This window comes from Phaenicophaeus curvirostris, chromosome 4 (genome assembly GCF_032191515.1).
Source record: "Phaenicophaeus curvirostris isolate KB17595 chromosome 4, BPBGC_Pcur_1.0, whole genome shotgun sequence".
Taxonomy (NCBI): Eukaryota; Metazoa; Chordata; class Aves; order Cuculiformes; family Cuculidae; genus Phaenicophaeus; species Phaenicophaeus curvirostris.
Window position 1 is genome coordinate 44,600,589 of NC_091395.1, and position 20,548 is coordinate 44,621,136.

Here is a 20,548-nt window from a genome sequence, read left to right on the forward strand (position 1 = left end):
GAAAAAAACCTCCAGACCTATAGAAGTGATTGATTTCCTTTGTAAGGGAGCTAGGAGAAATCTGCATGGCACACTTTGATCAGACTGAAAATTCTAAGGGATGTGATATTGGGCTTGGATTAAAAACAAAAATTAAAAAAATCTCTTTTTCTCTTTGCAAACTAATTTTTTTTTCTCTTTGCAACTATTAAGTAGTTTAAGAAGGTGCTTAGGCAGAAGCAAGCGACTGGCGTTTGGCTTAGGCCAACACATTTGCATTGCTACAGAGGGTGGTGTTACAGGCTTGTTGTTCAGATGCACCTGGGCCAAGTTTTTCGTGTGTAGTGAGATTGGTTGCAAATGGCAGGGGGTGGGTGAGATGTAGCCAACATGTCTTCCTAAAGTGACCTCCCGCTTGGAATGATAAAATTTGTACCTGGCTATTAGTCATTACTCAGCACCTGATTTGTTCCCACATTTGTTCCTTCACTCCGGTGAGTGCCAAGATGCTGATCTGAATAGAAGTTGACACTGTACTCATTCTTTGCTGCCCCTGCTCTGGGAATAGCTACATCCAGGAGAAAGATGTGGGCAGTAGCATCTGAGGCCGCCCTGGCTAGTGTCCCTCCCTCTGTCCGTACTGCCAGAGGTTACTGCAGACAACTGTAAATGTGTCTGCAGTTGTTCTGGGGTGTCCTGCTCACAGCTCCTCTGCTGCGTGGCCTCAATTGGCAGAACATACCTCTTATTTGTCATCCTAACACCCAAACACTGCTGGTGAGAACACAGAGGTGTCCCTTTTTATCACACCTGTGCTATTGCAGTAGTGTTTGCCTGTGGAGCTTTAAATAGATGGTTAGGGTTGACAGTCTGAGAGCACCTTGTCACAGGGACTTTATTTTCTCTACTGGGCATGGCAGGTAAAAATCTGGTTTTTGATCATATGAAGTAAAAAATGTTTCTAAAAATTCAACAGTTTTGTGTCATATGAAAGGGAATGTCACGCAGATTTTTGCATTATGTTTTTAACCTCAAGCTGTTCCTGGGCTGTTTGTTTTCTTTTTTTGAAATGCCTTCACTGTGAGACCCATACAAAACACATATGTACGTTTTTAAGTGGCTTCTAGCACCACACAACTCAGATGCCCATCAGTCAAGGAAGAAAACTGCTCATTTGAGCAGCGTGTGGAATGCTGCTAGTTTTAAAAGAAAGTGCTCTGTAAGGAGAAGTCTAATTTCAGCTCTTCCTGTGAAATACGAAGAGTAGCAACTATGGCATTAAAAGATGACAAGCGGTCTCAGGCACTGTCTCTAACATACATGGCACACTGGCATAGAAGATAGCTTCATCTTTGGAGATGTGTGGCTGTGGTGTCACCTCCAGTGTGTGTCTCATGCCCTAAGCTCAGAGGCTGTCTCCCTTGTTTGTGAGTGCAGCCTCATGCCATCCTGTGCAGTGACAACAGATGTGCAAGGATCACATTCTTTCTGGAGTTCAATCTTATCATCCTCAGTAGCAAGGCAGAATCTTACCTTTCCCCACTCAGAGCACTTTCTAGTGTTTGATTACCCTTATTTTCAAACTGTTTGACATGGTAATTGAAATTAAATGGTATTTTTACTGAATGGAAAACAATCTCCCCCTTTGTCAGGAATTATGTGGGAGCTGGAGAGTTTTAGTGTTAACTTGTTTAATTCTTTTGTATTGCCAGTGGACATATACCAGGAATGAACATAAAACTCACTTTGAGAAATTGTAAGAGACTCTTATAACCAACTAGGTTTTAAATTAAAATTTGCACGTAGGCAAAAATATTTAGACACAAGAAGTGCTGAACAGAAGTGGGTGTGCTTGTGTATGTGTGAGTTAGGCTGTATCATTTGTTTCTCTAGCATTATAGTTTTAATTTTTTATATGGAAAAGCATCATATAACTAAAGCTTTATGCATTGTTGCATTCATGTGAATGTATCACTTGCATGCTCTCTTGGCATTATTGAGAAATAACATCTGTATTCTTTCTATATGTAAGCTCTTGGAGAGGTGGCAGTTGTACCCCTTCTAAAATAGCATGTTTCTTCTCTGTATTTTTGTGCTTTTAAAATATTAATCTTTGAAAATATATACATCTTTGAAACAGAATAATTAAACGGATTCAGTATTTTTATAAAGTCTCAGTATTTCTTTTAGAAGCATAGCAGCTGTTTACTTATGATGGAACCTTACCAGTTTTGCAGAGCAGTCTGTATGTCAGTAGGAAATAAAACAAATTGCAACGTTTTTCTGATGGTTAGGTATATATTACAAGGTTGTTATATGGCTGTTGTGCGGACAATATTTCACATCTTATATGAGACAACAGTTCTGAAAAAGACAATTACTGTAGCTCTGTAGGATGTGCTACTTGTGATGCAAGTTGTACAACTAAAACTCATAAATTTGGCTGTGTGGTACATCATATTTAATAAAAGAAAAAAAGGTCAGCTTATTTAGCTGTGTTTCTAATGACACATCTTACGTGTGCTTCCACCTTTTCTTGTCATACTGTTGCCTGGTAGTATGTATAGTTACTTATTTTCTTGCTGCTGCACTGCTGCTCTTTTGTGAGATTATGCCAGTGAGCTGTGACTTGCTGAGAACATCTTAAATGTGTGCTTTGCACAATAATAAATCCTTCCATTCCCAAAACTAAAATGAATTCAGTGGTGTCTTCCTCAGTGATTGTTGACATAGCCAAGTTCCTAGAAATTAAATCTATTCCAAGGTTTTTCAGTCACATCATGTGTATCTAAAAATGATAAGGAGGATGTCTTCAGTAATTCATATTTTAGTGGTTGTAATTTCAAGTTCATGTAAACTGTATAATGTATATTATATGTGTAATACATAATCCTAGCTGAAGTGCCTTTTTTGCTGGTAGTATGATAGTAGCATGTCCTTCTAACTTGTTTTTTTATTTTAGTACCGGCATTGACATTTAACATTATTGTTCATTCTACAAGTTTATAAGAGGCATCAGATTCTCTCATGATTTTTTTTTCCGAGTGAATTGTTCTTTCTCTCCCTGCTTTGGGACCTTTTCTACTTTCTGATTAGTTTCCCCAAAGACACAATTATATGTGTTACACAAGCTTTTTCTTACCAATTGTAATCAAAAAACCTTTCTTCCACAGATTGTTTCTAAGCTGAAGGATGAAATTACTCTGATGGAGAGAGAGCACAATGACCTTCAGCTGCACATTGCAAGAACAGACTGGTGGTGTGAGAACCTTGGCATGTGGAAAGCCTTCATTGTCTCAGGCGAGGTATGGGGGTTATATGGTGTTTTATCTTCTGGGCCAGTTCAAACTTGCATGGAGAAAAGAATGAAAACCTGTATATATTTTCCCTATACCTTGGTATACACTGTGTATAGCTCATATTTACTTGAGGAGGACCCCTAATCTCTTCTGAACACTTCCTCTGTTACTCTAGTGACTACTATGAGGCTTATACGAGCATTTCTAGTCCTCAGACACTTTTGTAATGAATTATAAGAGTGCTTGCATGTACATGAACTGGTTTTGGCATTAGGTAAAGTAACTTGCTGTCTTAGGGGCATTGTTTTTCTTGAGAACTGTCTTTTGTTATATTACCGTGCTATCGCATGGGTGCAGTTGTCTCTTCTATGTCTCAAAGATGCAGTACTTAACACTTCTTGTGTTTTGTTTTATTATATTTAACAGCAGTATAATTTCAAGGGACTAGGATACCCAGAAAGTGCTTTATATCCCTCAGTAAGTTAAAGCAGCAGTGATGTCCCAGTTCTCAAAAGTGGCTGCCAGGGGGTGTTTGTGAGTCACCTACAAACACAAATCCAATCTTGTTCATGGGTAGACAGGGCAGGGGCTGTCCCAAGAGGTCCTGGTCCCTCTGTGTCAGGTCCCTCTGACCTACATTTTGGAGGCTATTTGAGCATCGCTTTCTGCAGGAGAAAGGCAGTTCTCCAAATAGCTTTGCTGGGAACCAGGCACGTTTTCAGACGTTCAAGCTGTTGTTTTGTATTCTGTCCAGGTACTGCTGCAGCTTTTTTTACAGAGAGATGTGAGATTTAGGCCTCAGATTGGTTTTTTCCCTGTGGTCCAGGGCAGCTTTACGAGGAGTGCATTGCAGGGAGTATTATCCATGTACAACTCTGAACAGCTGTAAAATACGAAGATAGATTTTTATCTGTATGTCTTCTACGATGGTTATGCAGCTGCTAACTTTAACTAACTTCATTAGTTAAATGTTCTTTTAAAAGCCCCAAAAGATTAAAAATTATTACTTCCCTCAGGAAGTTGGGGTGAAAGTGGTATTTTACAATTACCTTTCTGTTATCTGCATGTATATTAAGACAAGCATTTGAGAGTTTGGTTTGGCCAAAAAAAGCTACGCATTTTATGCGTTTTCACTTATTTGTCTTTCATAATCCATTTAGCTGTCTCCTTAAAATGAATAACAGAAATCCGTTACCGTTAGGACATAAAGGATAAAATTATGGGTGGTTCATCAAATTAAGAAATAATATGGTCTTACATTCTCTCAAGAAAAATTATTCATCTTCTTTGCTGTCCTTTTCCCACTTACACAATGTGATTAGAGGCTCCTCTGCCCTCTGGCTGTTCTACAGCTTGATTCATTAGTATTTCTGTAAAGTTGCGAGCCCCCTGGAAATAAACACTGAATGAATAGGATGTGTTCTGTGCATGTGGAATAGCTCAAGTACGCAGACAAATCACTTTGAGACAGCACCAGCTGCCACAGGGCCCAGCTGCAGAGCTGCTGTGCCTGGCTTATTGGTGAGCCTCAGCATGAGCACTGGGTAAGCAGGATGGGAATCATGGAAAGGTGGTCAGGAAGAAGCAGATGAAAGAGGTGGAGTACTGGTAAGCAATCAAAAAGCTGTATGTTATGTACCTTAAAAATGGAAATAATACGTGCCGCTGTTTAATGATGAAATGCAAGGGAGTTTTGATGGCTGGTGGACAGCATTGCAAAGCTATATATGAAGTGTAAGCGGCTAGCTGGAGAGGACTGATTCAGGTGTGACATAGTGCTTTGGGTAAAGTTTTAGTCCCTTAAGGATATTGCCTTCAAGCTATGAGAGAAGCATGGGACAGTGATGTTGACTGAATTAGCAAGCCAGTCGTTTGATTTCTAATTAGTGTACCTTGTCTGCTGGTTTCTTCCCCACAAGGTTTTAGAAGAGAGTGGAGAACAAGTGCCCTGTTACTCTGTCATGGTGAGTTTACAAGAAGTTGGTGGAGCTGAAACAAAGAACTGGACTGTTTCCAGGAAGCTGAGTGAGTTTCAGAACCTACATCGGAAACTCAGTGAGGTACGGACCTCAACTAGGGCAGGGAGAAAGTATAAATTGTGAAAATTTGTCAGAATGACGGTCGGAGAGGGGTAAACCAGATACAAATTTAATATTGCCAGTTTCCATGCTAACCTTTCGGTTTCCAGCATTTTAGAGCTAGTTTTCCATCTGCGTTTTTCTGGCCTCTGCCCAATGCTCATCAAAATTGTTTAGAATTTATTCCTTTTGCTTAATAATGGATGTTTTAGTGGCCTAACCCAGTGTCAATAAGGTACGTGCTCTGCACTGTCTTGCAAGAGCCTACTTGAAAAACTAGATTTTGTCTCTGGCTTCCAGAGAAGTATTAGAAAATATAACTTTTGGGGACAGAAAAGGTTTCCTTTTACAGTGCTTTAACCTTTCTTTCTGTTAAGGGATAGATAATTATGGTGGTGTGAAGAAAAATGATTGAGATCTGTCAGCCCGTAGTGGGTAAGGGGAAGGTATTTTTCACCATGCTGAGGGGGATGTTGAAGAGAGAAAAGAGTACAAAGTTCTCTTTTCATGTCCTTTCTGAACCACCTTTTATTTTTCTGCGCTTGTGTGTTAAGTGAGCTCTTCTTTCTCCTGCACAGTGTTTTCCATCATTAAAGAAAGTTCAGTTGCCTTCCCTCAGCAAGCTGCCCTTCAAATCTGTAGACCAGAAATTCATGGAGAAATCCAAGAACCAGCTGAATAACTTTCTGCAGGTAAGAAAACAAAGTGAAAGCCATTAGATGTCTGAACAGGAGAATATAATTGTGCCTCTGGAGTGGATGTTCTCCCTCTATTGAGTAGAGAGAGCCTAGAACAAATAGGTCAGATGCATGTTTATATAGCATCAAAACTTACAACTTGTCTAAAATGCCTGAAGCCGAGACAAGTTCAGCTTATAGTAACCATTCCTCTAGTGGTAAGTTAATTTAAACTTTGACTAATTAAGAAAGTGTAAATAATGAATCCTGTAATTGCCAATTTTAAATACAACACTTCACAGCAGATCTCTTGCAAATTAGAACTTCTTTTATTTAAAAAGAAAGTTGTAATATTAAAAGATTCAATCTCACTAATTCTAATACTTTAGAACTAAAGCTTCTGAAAATATCTTTGAAGAATCTTTGTGGGACATGGATTATTTTTCTCACCGTACCTCTGAGACATGTCTTAATCAGTTTTATTGAGTGGCCTGACACATCTTGTTCCTTAACAACAAATATTTAATTGATGGATTGTTTCTGTCATTATTTTCCTTTCATAGAAATTGCTCTCCGATGAAAGACTCTGCCAGAGTGAAGCACTTTACGCCTTCTTGAGCCCTTCCCCAGAACATCTCAAAGTTATTGATGTGCCAGGAAAGAAGTCATCTTTTTCACTCTCTTCTTTTCTAGAACGACTTCCTGGTGATTTGTTTTCTCATCAGGAGGTAAGTAACAGAAAACTAATTGAATTACTTGCCCAAAGCAATCAGGGAGAGACATTGATGTAGTGCATTTGAATAGCAGGTAATATTGGAAGGCATTTCCAAAGGTTGTTTTGCATTTACTGTAAGTGAACAAAGAGTCAGAAGGCACAGCTGTCTATAAATCTAAAAGGTGTTTATTAATAAAGTAAGTTTCCTGCCCTTTGAGAGATATATATACACACATATGCAAATGTGTAAGTTATCATGAATCATAGAATTACTAGGTTGGAAAAGACCTTTGAGATCGAGACCAACTGTACCTGTCCACTACTAAACTATATCTCTGAGCACTTCGTCTACCCATCATTTAAATAATTCCAGGGATAGTGACTCAGCCACCTCCCTGAGCAGCCTGGGCTAGGGCCTGATAACCTTTTCAGTGAAGAATTTTTCCTAATGTTTAATCTGAACCTACCCTGCTGCAACTTGAGGACATTTCCTCTCGTCCTATCACTTGGGCAAAGAGTCCAACACTCACCTCTCTACAACCTCCTTTCAGGCAGGTGTACACAGTGGTAAGGTGTCTCCTTTTCTCTAGGCTGAACAACTCCAGTTCCCTCAGCTGCTCCTTTGTAAGACTTCTCCTCCAGCCCCTTCATCAGCTTCATTGCCCTTCTCTGGCTGTGCTCCAGGACCTCAATGTCTTTCTTGTAAAGAGGTGCCCAAAACCGAACACTATTCAGTGTGTGGCCTCACCAATGCCAAGTACAGGGACACAATCACCTCCCCGGTCCTGCTGGCTACACTGTTTCTTTTATAGTCCAAGATGCCATTGGCCTTCTTGGCCACCTGGGCACACTGCTGGCTCATTCAGCCGGCTGTCAACCAAAACTACCAGATTGACACTTCCTCACAGCTTAGTGTCATCTGTGAACATAATAAGGGTACACTCAGTCCCCTCATCCAGAGAATAAATAAATAAATTTCAGTCCATGTGGGATTGTTTTTTACAGCAGAATTTCCTGCTTTTTGTGCTCTTGACAAGCATATTTCGGAGGCATTTTGACAGGTAAAACATATTCTCTGTTAGAAGGCTTTCTTACTGATTTCTGAAGCAAAGCTAGTTTTGATAAAGAATGTCAGCAAATGGTACAGGCTCCCTGCAGGAATTTGCAAATACTGGCAGAAGCCCCTGCGAGCAAGCTACTTGGAGCATTTGATACTCAGTTGTAAAAAGAATTGTCTTTCAAAATGCAATGAAGAATAGATTAGCGACTAAAGTAGCTCATTGGCTAAAATTGGCCATAATTCTATGGCATTCTGTTCTATGTGGTTCATGTTGCAGTTATGCAACCTCCAAGGAGCTGTTTCTGGTCCCTTATGTGTTACAGGAAATAATTCTTTTCTTACATGCTGTAGTTGTCTGCAGAGGATGAACTTGTACAGTATTCACCTAGCCTATTTGTTAATAGGCACAAAGATGGTCTAGCATCTGTCATGTATAAGAAAATCCTATGTATTTTTATTTTTCAAAATTGCACTGTGTTTGCGTCTAGATGCTGAATGTGTACGTCTCATTTTAGAGCAATAAATACAAAGAAGGTTTGAGAAACTGATTTTACACTTTGATGGAAGCACTTCAATTCTAAAATCAGAAGTGTGTTCACTGAAATGACTGTTAGGTAGAAATATCATAAAAGCATAGAAGCATGAAGCTATTAAGTAGTTGAAAAACATCCTCAAGAAAAAAACCAGACTACATGTATATTGTATTACATGAGTGTGTAGGAGGAGATAGGAAATATGGGATAAGGAAAAGAAGTTGGTAATGAGAGTGCATGAGAGAGGAGAAAGAACAAATAAACAATGCAACCGGTACTGAAAAGACTGAAATAAGTAGAGCAAAAAAATATACAGAGAATGTGGCAACAGAGGAGTCTGAACGTAACTTCTTGCTCAGTTGAAACTTAATACTATTCTTTACTTGTTATTTGTGAGACTAGGAGCCTCATTTTGGTTAGACTGAATTATGCCAGGCACTGTGTGAATGCAGACAAGGACCATCCCGCTTCACATCCACCTTCCCTCTCCTCTACCCTCCTTCCTTAAGCTTAAACATAAGATGAGACAACAGAATACTGATGGGAGGGAGTAAGGAAACCTAGACTGTCTGAATCAGTATAGCAAATGTTCGTACTAGTTTAAAGAGAATGATAAAATTAAACAGAGGGAAGGGAATTACGAGGCAGTCTGGAATCAACTCTGTTTTTTTGGCACCCTTCTCTTCCAGTGTGAGCTTTAGATCAGTTCAGCCTTGCCCAGTGATAACATTTTGGATAACTTACTGAGTCAGCTAATCTAGGGTTAGATCGTTTGGTACAAGGTCATTAATATAGTTGGTTGGGTTAAACCATGTATTATAAAGATGTTATGGTTGTGTCTTCTTTGTAACTAAGAATTCCTGGTTTAGTTCATATTTTGGACTTTGTGGAAGAGAATAGTCTCATACATCGCTCTCTTTGATTTTATATCTCTTTTCACATTTTTTCAAATATGCATTAGGGCAACACTATTACCTTGAGTACTGTTTTCAGGATTAGGTGTTACAGCAATATCAGGTCTCATATATACAACTCCTTAGATGGGGCCAGCTTTAGAATGTATTTCTTGGCTCTCAAGGCCAAAACCAAAGCTTTTAAATTTATGAAGTGTTAATGGATAGAAAATACACTTCTCGTTGTGTTTTCTAAATGATAGGGGGATTCCCTGAACAGCAGAGAAATAGAGCAGGAACCTTGGAGAGACTTCTTGGTTTTACCCTCCTGCTCCAACCACTCAACTGTGCCAGCAAAATTCTTGCCATGTGTTTGTCTAACATATTTTTAAACCTCTGATAACTGAAGTTCTCTAGCAGAGCAAGGCAGCATGTACCAGTTCCACCTGTCTTTATGGTTACAAACCTTTTCTTACCTAAACCTTTTCTAATCTAAATTTCTCTTTAGCAAGCGAGCTTTGTCTTGTCTGCAGCAAACAGAACAGTTTGGGTCAGGATCATCCTGGTTATCAGGAGTTGGTACTTTGACTAAAATTTGAAACACGTTGCTCCCACTAGGTTTTCCTATTCCCATGTATGAAAATAATTTTTATATTTATGTGTGTATGTATGTCATACAAACAATGTTTGTGGTTAAACATCATGGTATTATACTTGTTTCCATAGCAGCATGGCCCTTTGATCTTTTTCTGTAGTATTATCAGTATCAGTTGTTTTGTTCCCTGAATTTACACAGTGAGTTATTGCTGCTTTGCATCTGCCTTTATCAAACTGCACCCTGTGGGCTCAACTACAAATTCAGCAAGCTTATTTTCTGTTCTGTTGCCCAAGTGCTTAATGAAAATATGGAACGATGTCTACAAGTAAACATGTTTTCTCTCTATGAATAATTAAATAAAACGTAATTTCTCAAATAAATAAATAAAATAATGAAGGGCCAAGAAGCCTGTTGACCACAGGAAGCGAGCAAGACAGGAGTTTGCGCTAGGCTGTGTCCCTGGAGAAAATTCCGTTTGTTGTCAGTGAATGTGTATGCTTGTGTGGTATGATGGGTAGTGATTTGTGGTCTCCTTATGTGGCATTGCTTGTCAGTAAGCGGGGCTTTTTGTTTTCCTTCCCTTGGTCACAGCTTAGCTTAACATTAGCAAAAGCTTTAAAAGCTGGGGACCCATCAGACTGTGGAAGTTGGTGGACAGGGGATTCTACGTGGACGTTCACAGTGCATTTCAGTGCTGTGGATCTTTTCTTTTGTTTTTCTGGTTATGAGGAGAGAAGCAGCATTTGTCCCTGCCTGTGGCAGGGGGGTTGGAACTAGATGATCTTTAAGGTTCCTTCCAACCCAGAAGATTGTATGATTCTATGATCTCCAGCAGAGGTAGAGAAAAAGCCAAACGTGACACAGGAAGTGAGGGGTAGAGGATTTATAAGTGTTGGAATATGCAACTCTATGGAGTTATTATAGACAACTATGAGTTGCCATGCCTGAAGAAGATTTGGAGACTGGAAATGTCCTCAAAGTCAATGACGGGCTTTAGATGGGATTTGGAGAGTGTGAGGAAGGAGTAAGAAAAACTGATGTGCGGCTGGTAGGATACTCTGTATTGCAGGGTTGAAATGACAGGCAAGGGATTACTGAAAGATTGACCATAAGAGTAAGGCCAAGAAAGTATCAGAAACGGCATGACCAGCAGGTCCAGGGAGGTTATCCTCCCTCTGTACTCGGCACTGGTGAGACTGCTCCTCGAATACTGTGTTCAGTTCTGGGCCCCTCACCACAAGAAGGATGTTAAGGCTCTGGAGAGAGTCCAGAGAAGAGCAACAAAGCTGGTGAAAGGGCTGGAGAACAGGTCTTATGAGGAGCAGCTGAGAGAGCTGGGGTTGTTTAGCCTGGAGAAGAGGAGGCTGAGGGGAGACCTCATTGCTCTCTACAACTACCTGAAAGGACGTTGTAGAGAGGAGGGTGCTGGCCTCTTCTCCCAAGTGACAGGGGACAGGACAAGAGGGAATGGCCTCAAGCTCCGCCAGGGGAGGTTTAGGCTAGACGTTAGGAAAAAATTCTTTACAGAAAGGGTCATTGGGCACTGGAACAGGCTGCCCAGGGAGGTGGTTGATTCACCTTCCCTGGAGGTGTTTAAGGCACGGGTGGACGAGGTGCTGAGGGATATGGTTTAGTGTTTGGTAGGAATGGTTGGACTCGGTGATCCGGTGGGTCTCTTCCAACCTGGTTATTCTGTGATTCTGTGAAAGACACCAAAATAATGCAAAAGAAATAGAACCATGAAGTAGGTTTTTCAGACTAGAGGATGGGGGCGCAAAGGGGAAGCAGTAGTAGATGATGGAATGATAAGAAAAGAAGGCAAAGGAAGAGATGACAGATTTCTTCGCGAACCAGAGCTGAAGAAAGAAAATTTGTCTGCGTGCCATTCTGACCACCTGTAACTCATAGACTGGGGCATTGCACGGGTCTCAGGGGAGGTCAGGTCTGCCTCGCTGCAGCTTTGCTCTAAGCATAGGTGGGCAGGGGAAGATCCAAGGAACGGATGTGCTTACTGCCATGAGTAATGGTAGTTGGTGTAGATTTGATGCTGAAACAGATCTTTGACACTGAGAAACAGGCTGCTGAGGTGTTTGGTCCATTTTTCTGTGAGTCTGTTCTGAATATCTCTACCCAGTTTGGTACCCTGAGCTTGGGTATCCTCAGGCTCAGGTTACCAACTATCTTCATACTATGTTTCTGCCTTGGACTGATACTCATTAACAGTGCTTGGCTTTGTGGTGGCCAGTTCCTCTTCCACTGCTGCGTTTGGTTCCTGGCTTACTGCAAGGACAACTTGCTGGTGCCAGATCCTACTGAGTGGCTTCAGCTGTGCAAGGCACTGTCTGCTCTCTAAAGGAGCCAGCTGCTTGCTTCTGCCTGTGCAGGAACCAGGTTCTCTCTTTCTCGCTACTTGTGTTGCAAACAGCTCCAGCTGGCTGGCTCCCCATCCTGCATGTCCTTCATGGGTGTTGTCAGAAGAGGCTTTGCAGTCACAAACACCTTGAGTGTCATCTCTTCCTTACAGCTCTCACTTGCTTCCTAGCAGTATATCACACCCACAGCACCCACTTTCCTTATCCAGCTGGTGTTGGTAGAGCAGTAGAGGCAGTGGACTCTGCAAATCTGGGAGTGCAATTCATTTTTAACTGCCCTGATGAGGTTCTTTTTTATCCAGTCCTGTCAGGAACAGAGTTGTTGGCTTTAATGCCCCTTCTTGAGAGGGTTGCCTGTCTTCCTTCCCCAGGGCATGGCACTAACTGAATCCATTCTGGAAGAAGGATGGGAAACCACAGTGCATACCCATGTTGTGTCTCTCTTCCTAGGAAGAAACGGAAGAGGATAGTGACCTGTCAGACTATGGAGAAGAGGTGGATGGGAAAAGAGACTCTCTTGCCGAACCATGTTTCATGCTGATTGGAGAGATTTTTGAGCTGCGAGGAAGTAAGCTGTAAACCTGCTTATTTGCTAGAGGAGTCTGTTGGCCAAGAAATCAGGGGCACTTTGTAATTTTTATTTTTGTGCTATTTGAATAAGTGGAAATGTTCTTGGATTCTGTCTAGCCAGTTTGTTTGGAAGAGAGCTTTTCCTCAGTAGCTCATAACTTTAGAGTTTTTATTCAAAAGTTAAATTCCAGTATAGCATGGCAGTAAAAATGTAGCTGATAGTGGAGAGCACTTGCTTTCAATATTCTTAACTTTTTCATTTAAAAAAAAAAGTCTGAGGAAAAAATCCAGAGAAGTGCAAAAGCATGTTTTCTGTAAATAGGCTGCATGTTAGAATGTATGTATTGTGACGAAGGAAAGATGGCTTTATCACAGAACATGTCATTGGTAAAGCAGCATAATTCTAAGCGTACTACACATGTATTTTAGTTTTACAATTTATGTAACAGAAAAGATGCTAGAATTGTAACATCTTTCAGTACCATTTTTTTCTCCCTTTGCGTAACTGAATGATGGTAATAAAGAAAGCTATTTTTGTTTCTTTTTGAATGTGCAGCCACACTTGATGCCCTATAAAATTATTTATAGGGTAACTATTACAAAATGCAGCATCTTCCAAAAATGACAGATGCATCTTCCAAATATAAACTCTCTTGTGCCGATGGTGAACAGCATGTAAGAAAGACTAACCAGTAATTACTATGAAGCACTCACATTTGTTTCCTTTATTTGCAATGAAAAGCTAACTGCTTGGTTTATTGGAGTGAAAATGTTTTCAGAATTTTAATGATGCTGCTGTGTGTATGGCATTATACTAGAAGGTATGAAAAGGGTGTGATTTTTCGGGGTTTTTCTTTTTTCTAGTAGAAAAAGGGTTTGGGGTAATTGTGTGACTTTATAAACTTGAAATAAACATAAAAATTTACAGTAAAATGTACAAATGAATAAAACAGATATTAATTAAGACTTAAAAACCGTATAGTAAACAGTACAGGGGAAAACACAGTCAACTAAAATGAGACCCATGTACAATTAATGAAATCTTTTAAAGGATTACAACAGATCTGTTTACTCATAGGGGTAAGGGCGGAGGGGGGGAAAGTTTTGGGCATGATCATGGGTTCCCTATTGTTATTAACCTCTTGATCTTTATTTTCTATATTTTTTTCATTGTTCTAGTGTTCAAGTGGGTCAGAAAAACATTAATTGCACTAGTACAAGTCACTTTTGGAAGAACTATCAACAAGTAAGTGGCTAGTACTTTCACTGAATGTGTGTTGTTGATCTATGAAAAAAGGCTAAGAGCAGAATTGTTGAAATAATCCGGTCGTTCTGTTGTATATGATGTAATTACATATAATTTGTTTTCCACAGCTCAGTTTACAAATATGTTGATTAGAGAAGACACAGATATGTGAATTACCCTTTTCCATATTTTTTCTCCTACATAGGGCTTTGCTTTCAGAATAAGACAATATTTCATAGGATTTTATTTTGTGTATATATATGAAAGGACTTCCTGTCCTGTTTTTCTGAATAGCTTGGCTCTGAATGGCTTTTATTAGTTTGTGCTTTATCTTACAGTCTCATGAAAATTTTTGCCAGATCTGATAGTAGGCATCCATTTTAAGTCATTTCAATTTAGTTTTCCTCTACAGTTACTGAAATAATGTTTGTACATAATGAGAACCATTAATTTATGACATGAAGCCTGTACACGTGTAAGTATTTTTCTGTATCACAGAACTGCAGAGTGTTATGGGTTGGAAGGGACCTCTTGAGAGATCATCTAGTCCTACCCCCCTGCTAAAGCAGCTTCACCTACAGCAGGTTGCAAAGGAGCCTGTCCAGGTGGGTTTGGATATCTCCACAGAATGAGACTCCACTGCCTCCCTGGACAGCCTGTTCTAGTGCTCTGACAACCTCACAGGAAAGATTTTTTTTTTTTCCCCCCATCATGTTTAGATGGAACTTTGAGTTCCAGTTTGGCCCATTGCCCCTTCTCCTGTTGCTGGGCACCACTGAAAAGAGCCTGGCCCCATCCTCCTGACATTTGCCCTGTAGATCTTGATAAGCATTGATAAGGTCCCCTCTCAGCCTGCTCTCCTCCAGGCTGAACAGACCCCGGTCTCTAAGGCTTTCCTCATAAGAGAGGCTCCAGTCCCCTAATCATCTTTGTGACCTTCCACTGGACTCTTCCCAGTAGTTCCTTGTCTTTCTTGAGCTGGGGAGCCCAGAACTGGACATGGTATGCCAAATGTGGCCTCCCTAGGGCAGAGTAGAGAGGGAGGATAACCACCCTCGACCTGATGGCCACACTATTGTTAATGCACCCCAGGGTATCGTTGGCCTTCTTGGCCACGAAGGCACATTGCTGGGTTATGGTTAGCTTGTTGTGCACCAGGGCTCCCAGGTCCTTCTCCACAGAGCTGCTTTCCAGCAGGGCAACCCTTAACCTTTACTGGTGTGTGGGGTTATTCCTCCCTCAGTGCAGAAGCCTACACTTACCTTTGTTGAACTTCATTTGGTTCCTCCCTGTCCAGCTCTCACTGAATGGCACCACAGCCTTCTGGAGTATCAGCCACTCCTCGCAGTTCTGTGTCATCAGCAAACTTGCTAAGGATACTCTCTGTCCCCTTATTTAGGTCATTGACGAGTATGTTGAGCAAGTGTGGGCCCAGTGTCAACCCCTGGGGTTGACAGGCCTCTAGCTACAGGCCTCCAACTAGTGTCTGTGCCACTGATTGCAACCCTCTTGAGCTCTGCCATACAGCCAGTACTCAACCTGTCTCCCTGTCTACTCATCTCACACTTCCTAAGCTTACCAACTTGTAGGTGGAGTCTCCAAAGTCGCTGCAAGAGGGTCCAGCTTTTATATTGTTAAATAAAAAACTTACATAATTTCAAAACCATGGAAACTCTGGTTTCAGCCAGCAGTTGCCCCCATCTTCCTTGGAGCTTTGGCCAGAGCTCAAGGAGGGAGATAAGGAGACAGCTGAGTATCTCTGAACTTAAGGGAGTGTTGAGGTGCAGCGTTCCAGCATAGATCTCCTTTCATACAGTGTTCATGCTCTGCTAATCCTAATTGGTCTGCCAGGGATTGTTGCTTTTTTCACCCCCTGTGTGTGGTGGAGAAGCTGCAATTAAGTAGGCACAGTCCAGTTCTACTGATAGTGTAACTATGATGCACTTTCTATTATTAAAAATAGCACAGCACAGTTCTGCTGATAATAGCCATATGAGAAGTTGCAGATTAAACAGTACACATAGCAATGCAACACCAATCATCCATGGGTCACCTGTTTGGTTTTAGGCCTGTTAATCAGGCCCTGTCACTTCACCCGCCAGTCACATCTGTGGGTGCAACGTTTGGAATTTACTACAATTAGTTAGCTGATTTTTATCTTCTCTCAGTGGAGCCTTTGTACTGTTTATCCTTGAAAAATATACACATTTCAGTTCAGCACTTGTGGTTTGTCGTGTGTATTTGTGGATTACATTGAAGCGTAGCCTTCTCCACGTCTCATTTGGATATCTGGAGCGGTCTAGATTCTAGAGCACCCAGAGCTGAATATGACTTGCTGTGATGCTAGTGAGGTCAGGTCAGATAAATTAGGATAACTTCATAAAAATGAGCATTGCTTCCACTACTTCTAGGAATAAAAAGAATAGATCTCCATAAAATGTGAAAGACCATTTGATGTGCTCCCTTCTATCCTTTATAGGCAAATCCGTGACACTGTACACTGGATATTCAGTGAACCAATGCTTGTTTACTACATTGGTGTGTTTCGAGATGCTTTTTGGCCAAATGGAAAGTTAGCACCACCACCGAGAGCCAAGAGTGAAGAACAAAAGCAAGAAACAAAACAGAGAGCACAGCAAAAACTACTTGAAAACATTCCAGGTGAGATCACTTTTATTCTTCTTAATCATGGGTTTAATAACTAGTAAGGAAACTAGTTAATCAAATACTGTTCTGCTGCATTTTAGAATTTTCCTGTAGAGCTGTAAATAATGATTATTTGCATAAATAAGGATAATTTTAGCCTTACTCTTCGCCTCTCTTGTCTGTCTGGTAAGAGGCATGGATTTGGGGGGGGTATTGTTGGTGGATGCAAAATCCAATATGGCTGTACTTCATCAAGAAACCGAAGTTAAGTCAAGACTCTCTGCTGGTTCTCTGTGAGCAAACAGCAGGTGGTTCTGCTACCTGGAACTATTTGACAAACAGGGAGAGTGGTCTCACCCCTATTTCTCTTATGTTTCAATACTGAAGAAGGAGATCTGCCCGTTGTCAGTGGTGTGTGTTGTCTGTTTCTGATAAGAGGTTTCAGTGCACTGAACTCTTAAAGGGACCTGCAGCCTGGATAGAAGCATTCCATTATAGATTTGAGTAGGGTTTCCAGTACTTTCCTTTGCCTGCGTCCCTCCTGAGCCCAGGCAGCTTCCTTTTCAGCATACATGTTTCTGGGGCACCATTCTGAGTTCTTCCATCCTGTCCCATTCACAGGACAGGGAGTCCTGTTAAATAATTTTGGCTCTTCAGAGATCATACAAGCCCAAAAGCATCTGACTTGGAAGAACTGAAATTCATTCCCTTTAGCCTTTGGAAATGCTCTTAAACATAGCTTGAATGCTTTTTATCTCCCCTCCATCTGAGTATAATGTACTTTAATGAGCTATTTTATGGCTTCAGTGAGATGTCTGGTGTACCCATCATTTGATGTATAAACAACCTTTTGTTAGATACTCACCTGCTTACCTGGAATAGCCTACCTTAGTTGGTTTGTGGGTTTCTTTGTTTCTGAGTATGGAAAGACATGTCAGAAAATGGCTGAATGCACGTTAAATTAATGATGAAGCATTGGATCACTATTTATTCTCTAATTTAGTGCAAAATGTGAATAATTGACTTAGAATTCTCTTATCTGCTTACTTGTGGGAAGTATTTTTCTGTGAAGATTGAGAGGTAATTGAAGTACTAAATCTGTTTTTACTGCTGTAAGAATTCTTTCTTTGTCTAAAGGTGTGTTTAAAGGAATGGTTTAATAATGCATGAGATTAGACTTTGTGAGTGAACTACTTAAAAGGCATACTATGTATCATGTTAAAACACTTAAAGTCATCATTGAGATTCATACACGATTATTTAACTTGAGTAACTTGAGAATAAGGGTATCTCTTAAACCTGTGACCTGAGTTGCCTGTGTATTTTGAAAAGGTTGGTGAATGGGGGCTATGAATCTTGTAGCCAAGGGCATGAAGTGCAGTGGTTTTGCTTCCTCTCCTTTATGGGTTGTAGTATTTGCTGGAGGTTTTGCCTAGCATGGAACAATATAAGCTGAAGTGCCATTTGTTGCAGATACTCTGCAGAGTCTTGTTGGACAACAAAATGCCCGTCACGGTGTAGTGAAAGTGTTCAATGCGTTGCAAGAAAGGCAGGCTAACAAGCATCTACTCTATGTGAGTAAACGGAAAAGTAGCCTTTTAGCTTTATAGACCTGTTAATTGCTGAGCTCAACTCATTCTGTATTAAAGGCAGAAGTGTGTGGTTTTTTGCAGAGATTTATGTTGGACTACTATTTGGTGTGCAAATAACTTTTTTGTTATTAAAAAATAAGTCAGGAACTATGTACTTGGTTCTTCATTTGACTGATTTTGAATAACATAAAACCGTTTAAGTTTAAAAACATCTCACTTGCCTGACTTTGTAAGGTACAAACTAACGAGTTCATACAGCTGAAAAAATTAAATATATCATGGAGAATCCTAGGGAAGGAGACCTCTAGGACTGGTTCACATTTAGGACATGGCAGCACTTGAAGTCGCACTCCTCTGCTGTTGGTTGGGACTGGTCAGAGCACGCAGCTTAGATACAAGTATAATACCTCACTCTGTCAGTCTCTTCTGGCCCATTTCCTCAGCACCCAGTTGTGTAACACAGCCTGACCGCAGAATTGGATGCTGCCTGCTCAGGAGGTGCATGCCCTGGTGCTTGCTCATGGGGCTACTGTGGCTTTGACAGAAGAGCACTGGTTTATTTATTCGGGGTGGGAAATCCCCATCTGAAAGCAACTGCCCAGGGCACTTCCCTCCTTTCAGTCTTAAGACGAGTCCCTTGCTGTCTGTAGGGTGTGTGCTAACTTAAGGATGAAAGAAAACTAGTTGCATGAATCTGTGATGCTCTAAACATGTCAGAAAGGGAAAAGAAAATCTCATTTGGCATCTCTGCTCACTTTAACTCTTTTCTCTTTTTCAGGTTTTGCTGGAACTGCTGCTAATTGAACTATGTCCTGAGCTAAGAGCTCATTTAGAGCAGCTTAATGCCACTTAGGTTTGAATCTGCACAGTTGGACCACTAGAGAAATGTCTATGTCCTATAATAGACATGAAACTTATTTTCCTCTTTTCCATAGAGGGCTGAGGACTATGATTATTTTTAGCATTTTTCTTTCCTTTTGAGTTTTTTTTTTGTGAAGTAAACAGACTTGGAAAGATCTGATGCTGTAGTAGGGTAGACAAACCAATGCTGTATAGTTGCCCATTTTTATTTAAATTGTTCTATTTGACTACTCTTCTGTTTCAAATATAGATTGAAAAATAAATGTTCATGTACGCTGAAAAGAACCAGAACATATTTTAAACATTTATGAGAAGAAATTTTGCTTATAGTGGTAAACTAATGAATGTTGTACAGTTCTAATCTCCTCACTGAGGATCTGAGCATTCCATTTTCTTGTGTATTGAAAAAGGCCTTGTTGTGCGATACTACATGTAAAGCTGTTGTGCAAATTTTATCAATTTTGTTTTTTTACCAAAGATTTCCTGTAGTTTGAAGCATTTGTAAGCAATAAATAACACAACTGGATTGCAGTACTTGATGATGAGGCTGTACTGACAACTAATGAATGAGTTTGACAACACTATGTTTTGTAAGGAATATTTACATTACTTTGAAGTCTGTGTCGAAAATATATATTGTAAACTGGTATGTCCTAACAGAATGCCTGTGTTAAATGTTAGTTCAGAGATTAGTGCTTATGAATTGCTTCCATGAATGATTAAGTAGACATTTAATTAAACATTCTAATAACTTCCCTGATATTACTCAGGGCTGTTTTATTCAAATACCCCATTTTCAAGCAACTTTCAAATCTTTCCCTTATTTTATATAAGGAAAGAAAACTATGTGTTCAGTATTTTTTTAATTTATGTAAAAATATGTAAATATGGTCTTAATGCTCATCTAAGTAATTAAATTTCATCAAAAATCCCTAGGTGACACTTATTACTTTCTTTTAAATTCAGTACCATTATCCTTTTAGAAAAACTGCTTGCAGCTAAGATGGGCTGTAGTTAAAGGTACACAAAATCCCTATGTTATATTTAAGTCAATGCTTTTAGTAACATTTTGCCTTCTTATTTCAAAAAAATTGTTGAGTCACGGCACAGTCTTAAAACACAAGCCAAATTCTCCTGCACACATGAAGTTTTACAAGTAAATAGTATTTAGAAATGTATAAGCTTACTATAGCAATCAGTAGAACTTACTACTGGTTAATCAAAGTGTGTTTTGATAAAAGATTCAGCATAACATTGGGCTAAGAGTGTGTATGTCTGAGCAAAGGTTTTCAACTATTTCTGTTACAGACATAGGTAGTGTAAATGCAGTATGAAGAAGGATTGAGAACAGCCTCACGCAGTGGATGTGTAAACTCACGTTTCTGCACTGATGTTTTTTTTCCTATAGTTCTATAAGTATTTTTTCTAA

The 20,548-nt window shown here is 40.1% G+C and overlaps 1 protein-coding gene across 1 annotated transcript in view; it reads left to right on the top strand.

Moving 5' to 3' along the window:
- SNX25 (sorting nexin 25) overlaps nt 1-20,225 on the top strand; it is an 81,680-nt gene extending 61,455 nt beyond the window's left edge. Inside the window, exons 11-19 of the mRNA XM_069855889.1 lie at nt 3,153-3,284; nt 5,198-5,338; nt 5,935-6,048; nt 6,597-6,761; nt 12,655-12,772; nt 13,954-14,020; nt 16,500-16,681; nt 18,140-18,240; nt 19,037-20,225. Coding sequence (XP_069711990.1) covers nt 3,153-3,284; nt 5,198-5,338; nt 5,935-6,048; nt 6,597-6,761; nt 12,655-12,772; nt 13,954-14,020; nt 16,500-16,681; nt 18,140-18,240; nt 19,037-19,111 — 1,095 coding nt within the window. The 3' untranslated portion in view covers nt 19,112-20,225. The remainder of the gene's footprint in view (nt 1-3,152; nt 3,285-5,197; nt 5,339-5,934; nt 6,049-6,596; nt 6,762-12,654; nt 12,773-13,953; nt 14,021-16,499; nt 16,682-18,139; nt 18,241-19,036) is intronic.
- The last annotated feature ends 323 nt before the right edge of the window (nt 20,226-20,548 follow it).